Genomic DNA, 22,031 nt, shown 5'->3' with positions numbered 1-22,031 from the left:
CCCAACCAGTTGGAATAAGCTTTAATGGGAGATGATTTCTATACCTGCCAAATGATAATTATAAATTTGTATGCTCCCCCAAAATTTATTTTGGGGGGAGCATATTGTCGCCGCTTCGTCTGTCCGTCCGTCCATGTGTCCGTCCGTCCGTGCACAATAATTGTCCGGGCTATTTCTCAGCAACTAAAGACCAGAATTCAATGAAACTTTATGGGAGCTTCACTACCAAGAGGAGATGTGCATATTATCAGCGGGTTCTGGTCGGATGATTTTTCACAGAGTTATGGCTCTTTGAAATTTTCCATTAACTGTACATACATGTATAGTGCAATTCTTGTCCCCCCAACTACTAGACGTTTCCTTTTATCTGAATATATAGTGCAATATTGTGACAAAAAAAACCTTTGGGAAGCATCACCCATCTCTGACGTTTTCTTGTACTTCAAAGCGACGCAGTAGGGGCATTGTGTTTCTGACCAACACATCTCTTGTTCCCAATGTAAATGGAACAGGCCTCATTTCAAACATAGTTAAAAACCTGTAGGAAAATCACTGCCATATCTGGTAATTGTAGTAAAATAAATGGCGTTGACACCTACATTAGCTTTGAGATGGCCTTTTCTTCACTCAATTTGAACAAAAAACAACACATGATCATCAATTATGGGTCATTTTTTACCAAACCCTGTGATATAAGGAAAATACTAAAAAAAAAGTTTCACTGCCTTATCTTGAACCTGTACCTTCAAAGATTGCTATGACATTTACATGAGTTGTAAGCAGCTAGTTTGTTTCACCCATCAGTCTTTTTATCAAACCCTGTTTTATGATAGAAGGATAATTGCCATGTCTTGCATTGGAACTACTTAATCTTTTATGGCTATGATATCTAAATGAGCAGAAAGCAGCTGTTAAATCAACCCAGTTAAGAACATCCCAACACATTTAATATTTAGTATTCATTGGGAATGGGTCCTTTTAGTTCAATTTTCTTAACTCAATGGTGTGTTTTTTTTGTGTTTGAAATCGGGGCCAGTATATGGCCTCATTCTCAATGGAAAAAGTATATTTTCCCCAATTGGGACCTAATTTGAAATCTCTTTTTCTCAATTTTGAAGCATTGTTTAGAAATACGACAAATAACACTTATTTCCCAATTTTATTTAAAACACCGCGATTATTTTCCCAATCCAAAGGGACCTGGCTTCTTTCCTAAAATATTGAGAGAAAAAAACAACTATTTATAACAAACCTGAGCCTAGAGTGAACATGGTAAGCTATTGTGTTCAGTCTATATTTGGCGTCCAGTGTCAACGCCTTGTTAGCAATTCTAGAAGCCAAATGTATGACTAATTGTTGATGAAAAAGTAGTTCATCAGGTCCAGTGTTCAATAATTTGTGAACCTTGAACACATGTGGATGTTTTAGCCATCGTGGCCCTCTAGAATAATAGGATGTAAAATATTTATTCCTTATCTTTGTACCTGCAGTTACAAAGACGGCTATGACATCTACATGAGCTGGAAGCGACTGTGGACGCAGTACGGCAACACAGACCACAGTATCAGGTCATACATGGTGGACCAGGTGCTGCCATACTGGGTGGAGTGTAACCTATGTCACAAGTGGCGCAGCGTGTTCCGAGAGACGGACATCAGCCCAAAGTTCCTCAAGAGTTATGTGTGCACCAAGGTACTGAAGGTGAGTATCCAAGGTGTAAGCATCAGGTGTTAACATTATTGAGCATACAAATTAAAAAATTTACTTAGGAATAGCATGTGTATCTATGTACTAAAGTCACAAGTGTTAAAGGTAAGAGAGATGGACATCAACTGAAAGTCCCTTGATAATTATGTGTACACTGTAGATGTAAAGGTGAACAGTTATAGTCCGAGACTGAAATTATCAGGGGCAATATAAGCCAAAGGTCCCTAAAATTTGTGATGAGTTGGTAGATTTTCTGAGACACCTTGTATGTGCTCTGTACTTCCAGTATAGAAAGAACTAAATTGTGTTACCATGGTAAAAAAACTGAATATCTGTCTCTGGTATTGTTATAATGCTTCTGCACTAAAATGCACATAGAAAAAAAGAGAGAATTATTTGTGTCCAAAATTGTTGACGATAAGACAGAAATAAGGTGAAGCTTCTAAAGAAAGAAGTGCGCACCGAAGTCTTGAAGGTAAAAAGCTAAGAGTAGATTTATAATAACACTATTGCAGGCTGAAATGTTTTGATTATTTAGACTTAGACTTGAGAGCATGAGCCAGTCATGCCAACATAACGTCAATCCCACTCTGGAAGGTTCAATGTTTGAGCCTATGTTTTCATGCAAAATTTATATCTCTTTTGCCCTTTTAGTGTTTGCTCCATATCCCATGTACCCTTTTAAGGATTTGTATGACATCTGCCTCAAAAGTTTATCTCATAGAGGGTACAATTTGCAGAAGGCTTGAAGTAGTAATGCATGCTCAAGGTCAATGTCACCCTTGAAGGTCGAATAAATCTAAGCAGGGGACATAGCTGCTGTCCTTTTGACTACTTAATTTAAAAAAAACTTTGTCCAGAAACATAAAAGATACATAGGATAATCATTTTTTGGTCCATTCAAAGTGCAGTGTGTTTTTGTCAGCATTTTAGGAATGGGGCTGGGTCCCTTTGAATTGGGAAAATTCGTGGCGTTTTGACTTAAATTGGGAAACTAGTGCTATTGCTGTTTGGCCAAAAATGCTCAAATTGAGAACAGAAATGTTTTAAGTAGGGATGCAAGAGGTTACAAAAATCATTAACCGGTTAACCTTTTTCCGTAACTGGTTATTAACCGGTTAACCAAAACGCCTTAAGTAGTTAAAATGATTTAGAGTACGTAAAAATGCCATACCGGTCTACCCGCTCTGGAGAAAAAAAAGTAATTTCATATTTGAAATAGCTTGCGTTGATTACATGCCAGTTTCGTAATAAAATGTACTATACAAATTATTTCCATAATTTTGTAAATGTATGCTATATATTTTATTTATTTTTCCTGCGTAAATGCATAGGAGTAAAAAATTAAAGAACTACACAATGTTCATTTTTACGTGTTATTAAATTATTTTTGGTTGGGCCGCTTATATTACGTTTGTGTCGTATCGCTCACAAAAATGGCATGTTCCTTTGTTCATTCTGTTATAATTTTTGAAACTCAAATTGGCTTAATATAGAAATGTTTTTTCCCTTTCAATGCGAAGTAAAGTGGGTTATGTGTGCTGAAGGAATCCGCATCTCTTCTTATTCGATAATTACATATTTTGTTGTTTGCATTGTAGCGTTTGTAGCCGAAGTTGTATCGATTGATTTTCATTATACAATAAAAAAAAATGTGCGTAAAATAAAGGACACAAATGCAAATTAAATTAATTTTGAACGAAATGTAAGTTGAATTTTTAATAAAATCAGTACATTTATTTAATAGCTAAGTAACTAAGTATTATAATCTCAAATACTGATAGTTACGTATGTTTGTTAACGTACCATAGCGCGAATTACACAAATACTAAATTTAACGGGTTTATTTTTTTAATACTTTTAATTGATGTTTAATTATTTAATTAGTTAATAATTTGCTTTCTTAAATAAAACTTGCATCAGACGGTTATGGTCGAATCGTTGGACGTACATTATCATAATAATATAAATTTTTGATAAAAAACTACGACATTAACTCGAAAAGATTGTAACTACAAATGCAATTCGTCATAATATTGTTACTTATAAACACGGTATTTTCGCGAGCAATCAGTGTTGGATATTGGTTAACAAAACATCAAAATAAGCCGTCCAATGTCTCAACTGTTTTTTAGCTCACCTGAGTGGTGAGCTTTTGTGATCGCCTTTTGTCCGTCGTCCATCATGCGTTGTGCGGCGTCAACATTTGACTTGTTAACTCTCTAGAGGCCACATTTATTGTCCAATCTTCATGAAATTTCGTCAGAAGATTGTTCTCAGTGATATCTTGGATGAGATTGAAAATGGTTACGTTTGCTTGAAAAACATGGCTGCCAAGGGGCGGGGCATTTTTCCTTATATGGCTATATATTGCCATAGTAAAATCTTGTTAACACTCTAGAGGTCACATTTATTGTCTGATCTTCATGAAACTTGGTCAGAAGATTTATCTCAATAATATCTCGGATGAGTTCGAAAATGTTGCCGGTTGGTTGAAAAACATGGCCGCCAGGGGGCGGGGCATTTTTCCCTATATGGCTATATATTGCCATAGTAAAATCTTGTTGGCACTCTAGAGGTCACATTTATTGTCTGATCTCCATGAAACTTGGTCAGAAGATTTATCTCAATAATATCTTGGATGAGTTTGAAAATGATGCCGTTTGGTTGAAAAACATGGCCGCCAGGGGGCGGGGCATTTTTCCTTATATGGCTTTAGTAAAATCTTGTTAGCACTCTAAAGGCCACATTAATTTTCCAATCTTCATGAAACTTGCTCAGAAGATTTTTCCCAAGGGGCGGGGCAGTTTTCCTTATATGGCTATATATGGCTATAGTAAAATCTTGTTAACACTCTAGAGGCCACATTTATTGTCCAATCTTCATGAAACTTGGTCAAAAGATTCATCCCAATGATATCTTGGACGTGTTTGAAAATGATACCGGTTGGTTAAAAAACATGGCCACCACAGGGGCGGGGCTATTTTCCTTATATGGCTTTAGTAAAACCTTGTTAACACTCTAGAGGTCACATTTATTTTCCAATCATCATGAAACTTGGTCAAAAGATTTGTCTTAATGATATCTTGGATGAGTTCGAAAATAGTTACGTTTGCTTGAAAAACATGGCCGCCAAGGGGCGGGGCATTTTTCCTTATATGGCTATATACATGTAAGGCTATATTAAAATTTTGTTAACACTCTAGAGGCCACATTTATAGTCCAATCTTCATGAAACTTGGTCAGAAGATTCATCCCAAAAATATCTTAGAGGAGTTCAAAAATGATGCCGGTTGGTTGAAAAACATGGCCACCAAAGGGGCGGGGCTATATTCCTATATGGCTATAGTAAAACCTTGTTAATACTCTAGAGGTCACATTTATTTTCCGATCATCATGAAACTTGGTCAGAAGATTTGTCCCAATGATATCTTGAATGAGTTCCAAAATGGTTATGGTTGCTTTAAAAACATGGCCACCAGGGGCGGGGCATTTTTCCTTATATGGCTATACAGTGTATATGGCTACCACAGGGGCGGGGCTATATTCCTATATGGCTATAGTAAAACCTTGTTAACACTCTAGAGGTCACATTTATTTTCCGATCATCATGAAACTTAGTCAGAAGATTTGTCCCAATGATATCTTGAATGAGTTCGAAAATGGTTATGGTTGCTTTAAAAACATGGCCACAAGGGTCGGGGCATTTTTCCTTATATGGCTATACAGTGTATATGGCTAAAGTAAAACCTTGTTAACACTCTAGAGGCCACATTTATTGTCCAATCTTCATGAAATTTGGTCAGAAGATTGGTCTCAATGATATCTTGGATGAGTTCGAATATAATTATGTTTGCTTGAAAAAAATGGCTTCCAAGGGGCGGGGCATTTTTACTTATATGGCTTTAGTAAAATCTTGTTAACTCTCTAGAGGCCACATTTACTGTCCGATCTTCATGAAACTTGGTCAGAAGATTCATCCTGATAATATCTTGATCGGGTTCAAAAATGATGCCGGTTGGTTGAAAAGCAGGGCTGCCAGGGGGTGGGGCATTTTTCCTTATATGACTATAGTAAAACCTTGTTAACACCACAGGTGGTTAGCGTGTGGCTATGATATTAATTAGTGAAAACATCATTTTGAATGATAAATAATCATATTATAACGAAAAATTAACTTTTCTGAAAAAAAATATTTCACTATCAAATATATATATAACAAGGTATGCAACTCAAAATCAGCCCAAAACGGGGTGCATCGCTTTGAACAGCCATATCTTCATCAATTTTGCAGCGATTTTCACGATTTCGGTCTTATTCAACGCAGAAATGAATTTCCTTTCTGGAAATGTATATGTCTTGCAATATTTTTACAAATGCTGGGTCAACTTTTAAGAAATAACACGATACACAACACGCATGACCCAGTTGACAGTGATCATGCTGTCTTTAAGACTGAAATCTTCACGGAGTAAAGGGCAACTTCCCTATAAAGTTCGTGTAGTTCGATACCATAATTCAATAAAACGTATGAAAAAAACATTATTACCGTTCTTGTCGTTACATTCTGCATCAAGACTAACTGTCCAGCGCCGTTTGAAACCTTTGTTTACATACATTTCAACTAACTGACATTTTAAACATACGAGTGATTTCATTGGTCCAATGCGGAGGTGTGTCTTTACAACTGGAGATTTCATTCATAAAGAATACATGATCACTGTCAACTGGGTCATGCGTGTTGTGTATCGTGTTATTTCTTAAAAGTTGACCCAGCATTTGTAAAAATATTGCAAGACATATACATTTCCAGAAAGGAAATTCATTTCTGCGTTGAATAAGACCGAGATCGTGAAAATCGCTGCAAAATTGATGAAGATATGGCTGTTCAAAGCGATGCACCCCGTTTTGGGCTGATTTTGAGTTGCATACCTTGTTATATATATATTTGATAGTGAAATATTTTTTTTCAGAAAAGTTAATTTTTCGTTATAATATGATTATTTATCATTCAAAATGATGTTTTCACTAATTAATAGCATAGCCACACGCTAACCACCTGTGGTTAACACTCTAGAGGCTACATTTATTTTCCGATCTTCGTGAAACTTGGTCAGAAGATTTGTCCCAATAATATCTTGTTATCTCAGGTGAGCGACTTTGTTTTATCACGAGTTCAATAAACGTGTCAATTACATCTTCGCTAATGGCTCCCACTAACCACAGTTTGCTAGTTAAATTTTAGCGAGTCAAAAGACCAATAGTGTCAGTTATCATAACGTACCCCCTATTTGTTATCACAGAGGTATTGATTAATTGCTTTATTACTTTGATTGTTGACACGTTATTTATTACCGACGATGGTGCGGCATGTTGTTCTTACTAGTCGCCAGCGCAAGTTGGCAGTATGTCACGCGAAAAAAGTAAACTCGTACGAATTATTCCATGAAAAAAAACATAATCAAATATTTTTTCCAGGTTAACCTTTTTCGGAAAATGTAACAGGTTAACTGGTCGTTTCGGTAGATTAACCGGTTAACCTCTTGCATCCCTAGTTTTAAGTATTATTTTTACTATTAAAAGGTTGAACTTATATGGCTTGATGGGAGATTAACAAAAATTTGCGTTGTTGAAACCTTCAATTGAGAATTTTAGGCCCCATTTGGAAAAAATATTCTTTTTTCCATTGAGAATGTGGCTGAATACTGGACCAGATTTTTAACGAAAAAGTCAAGCTGTTGGAAACCATAGAGTAATATTGGTATTTGTGTTTCAGCATCAAAGTCAAGCCGAAGCCTGTGAAGCCCCAGAAGACTTTGTGAGTTTTACTGAACCTTTCTCTAAGCGTACACATTGAGTTAATAATAATTTACTATTTATTATGCGTTCATTGGAAATTAATTTTTCAACAAAATTCCGCATTGTGATGAGTGGGATTTCAGCTGCAATTATTTAATTGGGAGTAGTTTTATGGTTGGACTACAGAATCATAAATTTATTGTTTACTGGATTATAAACTATGATATCTTGCTTAGATTGTTACAATGCTCTCATGATTTGACAATCATCGTTTTAGTATTTCTATATTCCATGTAGAAACAAACAAAATCCATTTAAAAGTCCCTGTAATCTTTATTCTATCAAACTTTCCTTAAATTATATTATATCTTTTAGCGGGTAGAGATGACAAAAGAGGTGTACCTATGGCCAATACACATCTCTTGCAACCAATACTTGAAAAACTCCATTTACGCCCCCTACGTGCGTGACTTCGTTCTGGACAGCGTGGGAATCAGCCCTTCGGACACTTCCGTGCATAAATACCCTGATGGAGTGTTTGGTAAGAGTTTGGGTTGTAATCTTAACAATTTTTAGCACAGTTGTTCACATTTGCAAGGTTTTTCATCTTTGTGAGAAAATGGTGTTTTTTTGACATTTTGAGAAGTTTGTTTAACCCTTTCAGTGCGGGAACCGAATTTTGAAGACCTTTGCAAACAGTTTGGATCCAGATGAGACGCCACAGAAAGTGGCGTCTCATCAGGATCCAAACTGTTCGCTATTCTGATAATATTCTTTGAAAACTAATCGAAGAAAATGCTAATTTTAGAAATTACGCAGATGACATTTTAGCAGACGACAAATTTCCCAGCATGCAAAGGGTTAAAGATCCCTGTAACTCACCAAAGTGCATACACAAGTGAAACAAAATGTGAAACCCTTGCGATATCCCTGAAGTTGTAGCTCCTGACAATTATGTCCACCAATATCACTCTACAATGCCTCCACCTTCACCTACTTGTACTAAGAAATGGGCTACACAGCACCAACGGAGGTAAGGTGTGGTTTTCAAACACATACTCTTGGTAACTTCTGTACATGTAGTAGGGTCCATAGTATGTTTTCATCCCATCTCAGTGTTTTTTTTCACCTAAAGGGGAATGGTGGCGGGGCCCGTCCAAAGGGGAAAAACATGTTTTTTAGGAAAAGGGGAAAATTAAAAATTTACTCTTTTATATGTTATGATATTTATTATATGAATACACATGTATGCATGAATGTAATATTCACAGCTGAATGTCTTTGTCCTTTTTTTTAAATATATATCAATGATTTTTATGCCCCCCTTCAAAGAAGAGGGGGTATATTGCTTTGCTCATGTTGGTCTGTCGGTCGGTCTGTCCGTCCACCAGGTGGTTGTCATACGATAACTCAAGAACGCTTGGGCCTAGGATCATGAAACTTCATAGGTACATTGATCATGACTCGCAGATGACCCCTATTGATTTTGAGGTCACTAGTTTTCAACATTAGTTTCAGACAGTTCAGCCCTCATGCACAGTCTTAGTTTTCCTAGCCATTTTGAATCTAATTTGGATTTTTTAAATCAATAAAATCATATGATAAAATGGAAAATTTGAGCATTTTTTATCAATAAAATGGACCAAATTGGAATGTTTTTATCAACGAATATTGACACAATATAGATACATCAGGCCTTTCACTGGCCATTTTGGAAAAAAAATGCAGTTCATGTTAAATTAACTGATTTGGGATAAACTTACTTAATATAACTCTTTATAATAATTCAAAATCATATTAATTACAGTTATATACTTTATTGGTTGTTTATGAATTAACTTTGAGATATATCAGGGCTCAGCATTAACCGAAAAAAAAACAACTTGCCCTACCGGGCCACTACTTCCAAAATCTACTTGCACTTAACGTAAAGCAACTTGCCCAAACAGGAAATATCACATCAACTGTAAACCTCATATTGTTTAATAAACCAAAATGATACACTACAAAATCTTTTTTATTTTTGAACATATAACAAAATGATTACAGCAATTAAAGTCTAAATTAAATGCTCTTTGTTCTTTTTTGCACTTTTCCGGGCGGACAACTAGATTATAAAATAACTTGCCCAGACCCAACTTTTACTTGCCAGGGGCAATAGGACAACCATTAAAGGGGCCTTTTCACAGATTTTGGCATTTTTTTAACTTATTCATTAAATGCTATATATTGATAAATGTAAACATTGGATCATAAAAGCTCCAGTAAAAAATCAAGAAAAAAATTAAAAAAGGGAAAAGAACATTGCCCGGAGCAGGTTTCGAACCAGTGACCCCTGGAGTCCTGCCAGAGTCCTGAAGTAAAAACGCTTTAGCCTACTGAGCTATTCCGCCGAGTACACATTCGTGACGTATTTTATACCTTATATAAGCAATCTTCGTAGTTTCACAAAATTTAACGACAAAAACAGAACTCTCCAAATTATTCAATCGTTTCGCGTTGCAACGCTTTATAATTTTTTAGGTTTTAAAATCGTCAAAAGATGCATATAATGGCTATATTAGAGCATGGTTAATGTTCAGTAATACTGTTTCCTCACAAATATCATAACTAAAACGAAAACTTACGGATCTGAAACAACTTTTTTCAATTTTGTCAATTTACCAAAGCGTGAAAAGATCCCTTTAATGTTAAGCCCTGTATATTTATCATAAGACAGTTATTTAAAAAAAAAAAAACTTTTTTTTTTTTTTACTTCTGGAGGGGATTTTTTCTACAAAATGGGGGAAAAATATATACTCTTTTTTCAGGGGAATGGGGCCGAATATTGGCCCCGAAATTGCCATAAAAAACACTGCATCTAAATGTTTTTTATGTCCCCAAGTCTATACTGGGGGACATATTGTTTTTGTCCTGTCTGTTTGTTTGTTTGTTTGTTTGTTTGCGTCAAACATTAACATTGGCCATAACTTTTGCAATATTGAAGATAGCAACTTGATACTTGGCATGCATGTGTATCTCATGGAGCTGCACATTTTGAGAGGTGAAAGGTCAAGGTCATCCTTTAAAGTCAAAGGTCAAATATATGGGGGGACATAGTGTTTCACAAACACATCTTGTTAATATCATGTTATTTTCCTTTTATTCGAATCTTACCTGAAGAATTTTCTCCAAAATGCCAAAAAATGTGCTTATTTTTTCAGCAGAAGATACAGTTTAAATTCAATGTGGTATCTCTACTCCTTATTCAATGCCAAGATAGTTCTTAACTTTGTTAGACCTATTAATAAATGCACAGTTAAACCAGTAAAATTGTGCTATTAAACTTTCCTTTTTAACCAGGTTTTCCGAAGGAAAAAACTGGTTATTAGATTGGCGAATGCGGGCAGGCTGGCTGGCTGGCTGGCGGGCTGGCTGGCGGGCGGGCGGAACAAGCTTGTCCGGGCCATAACTTTGTCGTTCATTGTGAGATTTTAAAATCATTTGGCACATTTGTTAACCATCATTAGACGGTGTGTCGCGCGAAAAAAATACGTCAATATCTCCAAGGTCAAGGTCACACTTTGAGTTCAAAGGTAAAAAATAGCCATAAATGAGCTTGTCTGGGCTATAACTATGTCATTCATTATGAGATTTTAAAATCATTTGGCACATTTGTTCACCATCATGGGACGGTGTGTCGCACGAAAGAATCACGTCAATATCTCCAATGTCAAGGTCGCCACGACTAAAAATAGATTTATTTTAAAACAAACTTACAAAGGGGGTTAATTTTGTTTGTTCATTTCAAAAGTTCAGTTTGAGTTGTCTCCCTTTATCAGATTTTTTTTCACAATGAAAACCTGGTTTTGTGACAATTTTGTCCCTTGTTATCCTCTTGGGTGTTTCAAGAATCACACCCATGCAAGAAACTCCACACAGGGATTTGACTGGTTCCATGCATACCTCCTATCGAATCCTTGAGTCAATGTCACATGATGAAAGTCAATTTACATTTTATGGCTATTCATTATTTTATATCAGTATTTTCTTTGACATGTCTTACCATGTATAAAATGACTAAAATTTCGTTAAATGAGGTACAGTTACAAACCAATATTCCTTCCAGATCTCAAAGGATTGTACTTGTAAATGCATTGTCTGCCTCAAACCTGATAAGGGAGGTTGCCGTGAAGAAGTTGATATGGTGTCCGCCTAGCTATGGGGTTGTCACTGGTTCGATCCCCACTGTGGGAATGTGTTTCAATCTCCTTCAAGTACACCAAGTACTAGTTCTATTCAGGAAACAGACTCCAGCGCATTTCAATAAGCCTTTTGATTCAATCAAGCTTAAATGGGTTTAAACTTATGAAACTAAGGGCAGTAACCACTGCATGAAGTTTTGCCCCTGTCGATTACTGCATTTCTTTGTCAGAAGTTTGACCATAAAAACAAAATTTGCTGATAATTAAATGAAATTAAAATGTCTTCATTTCCGTCTCAGAAGTGCGACCGTACATGCAGCCGTTCCAGTATGACGACCCGATAGCGCTGGCCCTCCCGCCTGACCAACTGTCAGACGAGGAGCTGCTCTACTTCCCAGAGTTCCATGGAATCTACCTCCGATACTACCTCATCATCCGAAACACCATCTTGGTGCTTTGGTGTCTAGACGTAAAGGTACAAACGCATGTTTGTTAACCCTTTTCCACTTAGATACGTATTTTGATGTGTTTGTAGTCCCTTAAAAAGTTAATTTAATTAAAGAACTTTCTTACTAGATTCAAGTTTTAAAAGCTTCATTTTGAACCATTAGTTATTGATGACCAGCAAACAGCATAAAACCTGAACAGACTGCGAGTGACTTGCAGGCTGCAAGCTGTTCTGGTTTTATGCTGTTTGGGCATAGCCATTTTCGCTTTGCCTCTGAGTGGGAAAGGGTTAATAAGAACCCTATTATCCATAGTGTGGTTGAGATTCTAACAAACTGACCAGCTAGCAAACAAACTATGTAAAAGAAGGTAACTTTTTGCAGTGATTGCCTACTTTTAATCTTTCAGTGCTTCTTGTCCAAATATTTTAATATTTCAGTTTCGTATCCAGTATGGATAAATATTAATTTACACAGAACAAGTTTCACTCTTTCCTTTTATATTTCTCCTAAATAAGCTTTTTCAAATATTTTAAATCAAATATGAGACCGAAATTCACCCGATTCACAACCTCAAAAAGTATTTTTTTAAATACCCCAAATTTTACAATTTCCAAATTAAACACAAATTTCCACAAAAAAAAGAAAATGAATAAATCACAACACTCAGATCATCTCCCTTATAATCTCAATTAGTTAAACTTAAGCAAATTAAATATTGCAAACAATTAAATACTCTAATTTGAAGGTTAGCAAAAACAGAATCTACAAATTTTCCTATAGTCAAGCAACAGGATGTTTCCCGATTCATAGGGCCCCAGCTCCATTCCCAAAATGATTAAAACAGAAACACTGCCAAATTTCATTTTGAATATTTTTATGTCCCCCTGTCTATACTGGGGGACGTATTGTTTTTGCCCTGTCTGTTGTTTGGTTTGTTTGCGTCAATCTTTAACATTGGCCATAACTTTTGCAATATTGAAGATAGCAACCTGATATTTGTCATGCATGTGTATCTCATGGAGCTGCACATTTTGAGTGGTGAAAGGTCAAGGTCATCCTTCAAGGTCAAATATATGGGGGTGAACATATCTTGTTTTTTATTGGGAGCATGTAGTCGCCGCTTCGTCTGTCCGTCCGTGGGTCCGTCCGTGCACAATTTTTGTCCGGGCTATTTCTCAGCAACTTATGACCGGAATTCAATTAAACTTTTATGGGAAGCTTCACTACCAAGAGAAGATGTGCATATTATCAGCGGGCCCTGGTCGAATGATTTTTCACAGAGTTATCGCCCTTTGAAATTTTCCATTAACTGTACATATAGTGCAATTCTTGTCCGATCTATTTCTCAGCAACTAATGACCGGAATTCAATGAAACTTGATGGGAAGCTTCACTACCAAGAGGAGATGTGCATATTATCAGCGGGTTCTGGACAGATGATTTTATCAAAGAGTCATGGCCCTTTGAAATTTTCCATTAACTGTACATATAGTGCAATTTTTGTCTGGGCTATTTCTCAGCAACTAGTGACCGGAATTCAATGAAGCTTTATGGGAAGCTTCACTACCAAGAGGAGATGTGCATATAATCAGCCAGTTCTGGCCGGATGATTTTTCACAGAGTTATGGCCCTTTGAAATTTTCCATTGTACATATAGTGCAATTCTTGTCCGAGCTATTTCTCAGCAACTAATGACCGGAATTTAATGAAACTTTATGGGAAGCTTCACTACCAAGAGGAGATGTGTATATTATCAGCTGGTTCTGGTCGGATGATTCTTCACAGAGTAATGGCCCTTTGAAATTTTCCATGGTACATATAATGCAATTCTTGTCCGAGCTATTTCTCAGCAACTTAGTACGGGAATTCAATGAAACTTTATGGGAAGCTTCACTACCAACAAGAGATGTGCATATGACAAAAAAAAAACTTTGGGGAGCATCACCCGTATCGGAAAGTTTCTTGTTTAAAGAGTTATGGCACTTTGAAAATTTTAAGTTGCTAAACCATCAATCGTATTATTTTGTCCAAAGTTATGCCCCTCAAGACGTTTCCTTTTATCTGAATATATAGTGCAATATAAAGACAAAAAAACACCTTTGGGGATCATCAGCTGTCTCCGACTGTTTCTTGTTAAATATAGGGCCCATCACGAATATTAGAGGCCAGTGGCACAGCCCTGCTAATTTTTCTTTCCATGTCTTATCATGTTTGGCAAGCGCTCAGCAACAGTTTTTTCCCAGAATCAAAGTTGAACATGACTATAAGACTTTAGTTTAAAATGACAATAAGACTTTAGTTAGAAATGACTAGATCTATAAGGCTTTAGTTAAAAATGATTATAAGGCTTTAGTTGAAAATGACTATAAGGCTTTAGTTAAAAATGATTATAAGGCTTTAGTTGAAAAAGACAGTATGGCTTTAGTTAAAAATGACCATAAGATTTCCAGTGGAATATGACTATAAGGCTTTAGTTAAAAATGACAATAAGGCTTTAGTTAAAAATGACAAAAATGCTTTAGTTAAAAAAGACTATAAGACTTCTAGTTGAAAATGACAATAATGGGTTAGTTAAAAATGACAATTAAGGCTTTACTTAAAAGTGACTATTAGGCTTTAGTTAAAAATTACTACAATGGTTTATATCCATTTGCCTGGGTTGCAATGAGGCTGGGGAGGTGGAGGCCAATATAAGTACAATTTGAAGTATTACCTACTGAACAAAACTCCAAAAAAACAAATTGAAATTTAAGGAATACTTTTTATACAAACCTAGGGCTTTTTTTTGGCTGACTATAGCTCTTATTCAGTCATAATGCCAATGTCGCTGTTTTCCAGATACTGTCCCAAACTGCCCAATTGATTGTTTGACTGTCATATGTTCATAAATAGAGCTGTAAATGTGTAGAAATCAAGAATTTTTGAGTAATTATATCCAATATAGTGAGATGTTTATGCTGAGGATTTTATTCTTTATATAAGTTTAAAATATAATTGTAGAAAAGTGATCAATTAAATAATTTTTAGATCGGATGTTTTCGGAGAAAACCCGAGTCAGCTTGTCGTCAGCCGTAGGCGTCGTGCTAAAACCTTAACATTGGCTCTAAAATCAAAGTGCTTCCACCTACAAATTTAAAACTTCATATGCAGATACACCTTGATGAGTTCTACACGCCACACTTAGTTATGGGTCACTAGGTCAAAGGTCAAGGTCACTGTGACTTCTAAAAAAATTAAAAAAATTCTGACAAGCTTTTGCAGCCGAGCGTTGGCACCCATTATGCGGTGCTCTTGTTTTCCCAATTTGAAGTCGATTTATGCTGAAATTCTCATGTTTACGAGTATAGGGGATATTTCCAAAATGCTGAGAAAAGCCCTGAAACCGTTAAGCAAGACATTCATATGAGGTGGGTGGAGTCAAGGCCACTATTTTGTTAACATCACAAAATTGCTTAAATATACTCAAGGAAAGAAATGAAGTAGACATCTATTGGTACAAAAAGTGAAGGCTTACTTAATTCTTATATCTCCTGTGGTTTTTGTATTGAAGAGTTACGTGACGTTGGACCGCGTGATGACCTACATCAACCTGCGCGGTCTGTCCCGTATCTGGCTGACCCTGCATGTGCAACGCCTTCTTCTCTTCCTCACTCTCAAGGGCTACATCAACAGCGGGGTGGCCTCCCTTCCAAAGGACGTCAGCTTCATTCAAGGACTGGCAGAGGAACAAAAGGTTGTATACTATAATATTGGCCTTAATTCCCAAATATTAGGCTAAATATAAATGTCTGTTTTAAGGCTTTGAATTCTTTGATACATGTAAATTGTATCTTTTTTTGAAATGTAATTGTGTTTTCCACATTTCTTGAAAACGCCGATAAAATCTTTAGTCCAAAGCCATAGGCCATCTTTCCAAAAAGTCGAAAAAGCTTCCTCAGCACCACTAGCGCATGTCTCATCTTTGGTCTTCAACCCTTTTAATGTGTTCAATGAATGGTGTCCCTTAAGTCAGTGAATATATACCAATATAACAGTATTATGCACTCAGTTATTCAAAGTTACTCATTTATAATATGTTTGTGAATTGCTTGAGGTATGATAGACAAATTGGGCCTAGTGAATATTTTTATCTTAATAGCATTTGCCTTGAACTGAGTTTGAATTTCTTAATTATATTGCATATTTTGTGAAATATCAATTGTATAAACCAGTATTATTTTATCTAAGTGAAAGTATGATTTTGTTGTGTTTCCTGTGACTAAACTGATCTCACATTCTAGCCCTGAAGAGCGACTATTGTATATAGTGTTTTTCCACCTATTTTACAGCATCCAGTGATCATCATTGGTGGGGGCATTGCAGGCCTCTCTGCAGCGAGACAGCTCACAAACCTGGGGGTCAAGGTCAGTGGGATATGGGCTCATCCATGAATGTTAATGAGCCGTGCTCTGTGAAAAGGGGTTTAATGCATGTGCGTAAAGTGTCGTCCCAGATTAGCCTGTGCAGTCCACACAGGCTAATCAGACACAACACTTTTTGCCTAAACTGGATTTTCGCTAAGAAGAGACTTTTTTGAAACGAAAATATCATAAATGCAGAAAGCTTAGTCCCTGATCAGACTTTGCGGAATGCACAGGCTAATCTAGGACAACACTTTACGCACATGAAATAAACCCCTTTTTCACAGAGCACGGCCCAAATTTATACAGAATAACCCTTTCCTGCTCAGAAGCAAAGTGAAAATGGCGATATGCAACCAGCACAGAACCAGAACAGCCTGCGAGTAATTTAGTCTGTTAAAGTTATATGGTGTTTGCATCACATCAGTATCCTAGGGTTGGAAATGAAGGCTTTACAATTTGAATCTAGTATTAAGAAAGGTCTTGAATTAAATTTGATTTTCTGAGGGATTACAAAAGTTTCAAAGTGCGTATCAGAGTGGTAAAGAGTCAATCAGCATTATTATCCAATCATCAAATTTTGATTTTTAACCAGGTTTTCCGAAGGAAAAAACTGGTTATTAGATTGGCGAATGCGGGCGGGCTGGCTGGCTGGCTGGCGGGCGGGCGGAATAAGCTTGTCCGGGCCATAACTATGTCGTTCATTGTCAGATTTTAAAATCATTTGGCACATTTGTTCACCACCATTGGACGGTGTGTCGCGCGAAATAATTACGTCGATATCTCCAAGGTCAAGGTCACACTTTGAGTTCAAAGGTCAAAAATGGCCATAAATGAGCTTGTCCGGGCCATAACTATGTCATTCATTGTGAGATTTTAAAATCATTTGGCACATTTGTTCACCATCATGGGACGGTGTGTCTCAGGAAAGAATCACATCAATATCTCCAATGTCAAGGTCGCCACGACTAAAAATAGATTTATTTTGAAACAAACTTACAAAGGGGGTTAATTTTGTTTGTTCATTTCAAAAGTTCAGTTTGAGTTGTCTCCCTTCATCAATTTTTTTTCACAATGAAAACCTGGTTTTGTGACAATTTTGTCCCTTGTATATATGAAGTGATGAACTATTGTATGCAAATATGTATGTATGTAAGGGAAAAAAGTATTTTTCCTCTCCTGCATTGTTTCTATCTAGCTTCATGCGTGAACCATGCTTTAACATTTGCAAGTGTCCTTTTAAAATAATAAAGAGATAAATGAATGCAAACATAGAGCAGTTATTCCTTAATTAATACACAAAATTTTAATTTCATCTGTAGGTTAAAGTATTAGAAGCTGGTAGTCAAATTGGTGGTCGAGCTGTTGACAGAAATTCATCATTCCCTACCCAGTCTTACCTCGTTGTTGGATGTCAGAACAACCCACTCGTTGTCATGTGTAAACAGGTATGTAGTTGGTTGACATGTGTTAACAGGTATGTGGTTGGTTGACATGTGTAAACAGGTATGTGGTTGGTTGACATGTGTAAACAGGTATGTGGTTGGTTGACATGTGTAAACAGGTATGTGGTTGGTTGACATGCGTAAACAGGTATGTGGTTGGTTGACATGTGTAAACAGGTATGTGGTTGGTTGACATGTGTAAACAGGTATGTGGTTGGTTGACATGTGTAAACAGGTATGTGGTTGGTTGACATGTGTAAACAGGTATGTTGTTGGTTTACATGTGTAAACAGTTGTGTGATTGGTTGCCATGTGTAAACAGCTGGATATCCCAATAATGTAGGTATATAATGATCTCTCCATTCAGCTGGATATCCCCATAATGTAGCTATATAATAATCTCTCCATTCAGCTGGATATCCCCATAATGGAGCTATATAATAATCTCTCCATTCAGCTGGATATCCCAATAATGGAGCTTGGGGACAGCTGCCCCCTGCTGACAGACTCAGGGGAGGTTATAGATGACAAGACGGACAGACGCATGCAGTTCCACTTTGAGGCTATGCTCGACATCAACAAGCAACTGTGCAAGGACCTTGAGAAAGACACCAGTCTCATGGGTAACAGGATTTATTCATTTGTTTCATTGTGTGTATTTTGAAGTTTATTAGGTTTTTTTGCCCCTGAGGCTGCATTATGTAAAAAGAGTGTGTCCCCAGGGGCGTATCCAGAAGTTTTTCGGAGGGGGGGGGGCTCAACCGGGGAGGGCGAGGGAGGGGTGTCCCCTGCCGCAGTCGAATTTTTTTTAATGGCACCTTGAAATGGTGCAATGTCCTCCTATCTTATCAGCATTTTGCATGATAAAAGTGCATGTTAAACAAACAAGAACTGGAGTTCAAACGTCAAGTGTGACAGACACATAGGGGTAAATCAAATGTCTCTCCAACCACTAAAGTGGTAGGAGACATAATCTTTATGACCAGAATTTTTTTAGCATTGTTAGATGGGTGGACCTCCTATTTAACCTTGTTGGTTATCCGACTAGTTCACTAGTTTAAAAACTGTCAAATAAGGTAAAGTCATCGATAAACCTTTTTACAAATTATAAAAATAACGTTTTAAGCAACACTCTTTATTTAAAGTTCTAGGAATGAACTAAAAACATATTCCAAAGAGATCAACATAGAGTTGCTTTTAGTGATTTACAAATAAATCTCTCATCAAATCTGGGAAAAAGTATAAGATCTCTCTCATTAGATTAAGAAAACCCATAATTTAAGTATTTACAACAACGTATTGTGTAATCTAATATTTAGTGACTATTGTCAATTAAGCTTTTAAATGATTAAAAAACTCACACTTATATATGTGTACATATTTAAAACTTACAATGCATTCATTCATCATTAATTTAACTTTAACAAAACTAAAGATGCATCTTAAACATGTGCTATAAAAGTTTAATAGTTTATACAAGCTCAACTCTAATTTGAGTAAGACTGATCTATCCAAAGAAATATCAATAAAGATAAAAAATCATATGTGGTGCTATTAAACTTATATACTTTTGAAATTATATTTTGAATAAAAAACAATACAAGAAAATCTATGCACATGTATGATCTTACAACTATTCAACTAATGTTATGATATTTTTACTTTCTAAGAAATGATCACTTAGATAATTCATAAATCTCTTAGTAGTTTCATACTAGCAAAGTAATTCTTCATTTTTGAGTCCTTTTTAATTTCAATAACTATGGATGAACATCAAAGCAGTTAGCATAATTTGTAACAAAAACAAACAAATTAATTGCCAGTCATTAATTGTGCTGTTGAATTTCACTGGCATTAACTTGTTACTCAAAAGGATTATCACTCTCAAGAGCTAATACCAATGAAATTCATCAAAGAAACTTCCCGAAACATTAATGATGATTGTCCATTGCATTTGTCTAAACTCTTTTTTTTGCTTCAAATTTGAATATTGTTTTTCAAAAGTCCCATGCGGCAGTCATTTGTAAACATTTACCTATAGCTAAATGTATCGATGAATTTCATTAGTTGAATGTATCTCCTTCCGCCAATCAAATAGCGCAGTTTATCACTTATAATCAATGAAGCGTACAGTTAAGCTGGCGAAGGTTAGATCGTCTGTACACATGCCTGGGGGCTAAATCACACAAATCGACAGCTGTTTATGGCTAATTTGGGGCCTATGACAGGAAATACACAAGTGGATATGTTTGAAACTTCAAGGGGCTCATTTAAAACAAAATCGTATCTAGCCATCCAGCTGGGGGGGGGGGCTTCAGCCCCCTAGCCCCCCACCTAAATACGCCCCTGGTCCCATTACTCCTACAGGGGTTTTTCAGCACTGTCTGCGTCTCCGGAAAACGGAGGTATTCCCAAAGCAAACGGACCTGATCCCAAACCGAAATTATTAAAAAAATCCAAATTTCCAAAAAAAAAAAAAAAAAAAAAAAAAAAAAATTTTTTTTTATAAAAGTGTCTTATCACTAATGATTATTAGATTAATAATGTTCCAACTTGTCCAGCTGATGTGTATCATATCAACAATCAATGCTGTGGTTGAGCAAGGATTCAGCACCATGAACCTGCTGTACTCCCCATTACACAGCACATTCTGCCAAACCAAACTTATCCTCATCTGATGCTTACCTGCATTGAAAGTCTAGACCTGAATGACAGAACATTGGAGGAGCTGTGTGATGCTTTCAAAAACAGAAAGCAGAGATAAATTATGCTGTAACTTGTGTCACTAACCAGTGTTTGTTTTGGTCAAAAATATCTGCTATAAGTTTTTGACTGTACAGTTCTTATCTCAGAGTGTAACTGGAACTGAAAAACTAAATCGCAGTACTTGAATAAACGTTGAACATGCCCAATATTGCATTTGTTTATATAAAGAAGACAAAATAACAAATACAAACACATTTATTTGTTAAACCACTGACTTATTTAAGCATGATAAATTCACAATGTTTTCCCAAAATGAGCCGTTTCATCGAAGCAAAAATTCCCAAAATAGACTATTTTGTCGATAAAAAATTCCCAATTTGGTCAGACTCCTTTTCCCAAAATAGGCAGAAAAACCCCTGTCCTACCTAATATGCTTACATGACTCACACAAGTTGTGATTAATTTTGGATTATAACTGCAATTTTTGGCTGTATAGTTTTTACTGGAAAATATTAAATTTTGGTTGACTGTCAAGGGAAACCTGATGGAAACCCTCACCTGTCGGGAATTATTACCACCAAGCAATCTCACAAGCGCAGGCAACAGGGATTGAATCGCCTTGGTGACCCCTGGGTTCAAGCCCTGTTTTCGGCGCTTGTGAGTTGTTTTCATTTGTTCATTGCTCTATTTACAGATAAATAGTTATTTTAGGAATATCATGTCTGCATTCCCTCAAGAGGAAAAACTAAGTCAGGTTTTTAAAAAATAAATGTTTGTCTTAAAAATAGGTAAAAACTTTTTATTGAAATGTATGATATCATTATAGTGTAATATTTTACTTTGATAAATTCTTTAACAGAGATTTTATTTGTATTTATCTTAACTTTCCAGACAGATTTACCCATCTCCACACTCAGTTTAAAGATGAGTCTGGCATCAATTTTGACAAGGTATGCGAAGAAGTTTGATTTTTTTTTTAATTAGTTATTCTGCTATATGTATACTATGCATGTATATATTTATGTATCATTGCCTTGTACATAGCTCAATTTTCAATTGTGCACATAAGAGGACAGAGGTCAAATACATGTATAACATGTCCTTATGTCAATATATTTGTTGTTTCCTTTCCCATGACCAACCCTATAAAATAGCGACGACCCAAAAGATGTTTTTATCAAAACGTAAAAAACATATCTTTAAAAAAAATAATAAGATATTCTCAGATAGGCAAATTAGGCAGGGGAACACAGTGGAATGTTATAGAAAATGCGAAAAAAAGATAAATAACTCTATAACAATAATAATTATGCCCCCGCCCCCTCCCTTCAAAGAAGAGGGG

The 22,031-nt window shown here is 36.1% G+C and overlaps 1 protein-coding gene across 3 annotated transcripts in view; it reads left to right on the top strand.

Moving 5' to 3' along the window:
• The window catches only part of LOC127847059 (lysine-specific histone demethylase 2-like), a 53,558-nt gene that overhangs the window by 14,606 nt on the left and 16,921 nt on the right, over positions 1-22,031 (top strand). For all 3 annotated transcript variants that reach the window (XM_052378642.1, XM_052378644.1, XM_052378643.1), the window contains exons 4-12: positions 1,491-1,701; positions 7,484-7,525; positions 7,882-8,047; positions 11,990-12,165; positions 15,689-15,871; positions 16,467-16,541; positions 17,861-17,986; positions 18,441-18,606; positions 21,581-21,639. In XM_052378642.1, coding sequence (XP_052234602.1) covers positions 1,491-1,701; positions 7,484-7,525; positions 7,882-8,047; positions 11,990-12,165; positions 15,689-15,871; positions 16,467-16,541; positions 17,861-17,986; positions 18,441-18,606; positions 21,581-21,639 — 1,204 coding nt within the window. The remainder of the gene's footprint in view (positions 1-1,490; positions 1,702-7,483; positions 7,526-7,881; positions 8,048-11,989; positions 12,166-15,688; positions 15,872-16,466; positions 16,542-17,860; positions 17,987-18,440; positions 18,607-21,580; positions 21,640-22,031) is intronic.

This window comes from Dreissena polymorpha, chromosome 10 (genome assembly GCF_020536995.1).
Source record: "Dreissena polymorpha isolate Duluth1 chromosome 10, UMN_Dpol_1.0, whole genome shotgun sequence".
Taxonomy (NCBI): domain Eukaryota; kingdom Metazoa; phylum Mollusca; class Bivalvia; order Myida; family Dreissenidae; genus Dreissena; species Dreissena polymorpha.
This window is presented reverse-complemented; position numbering and strand designations above follow the sequence as displayed.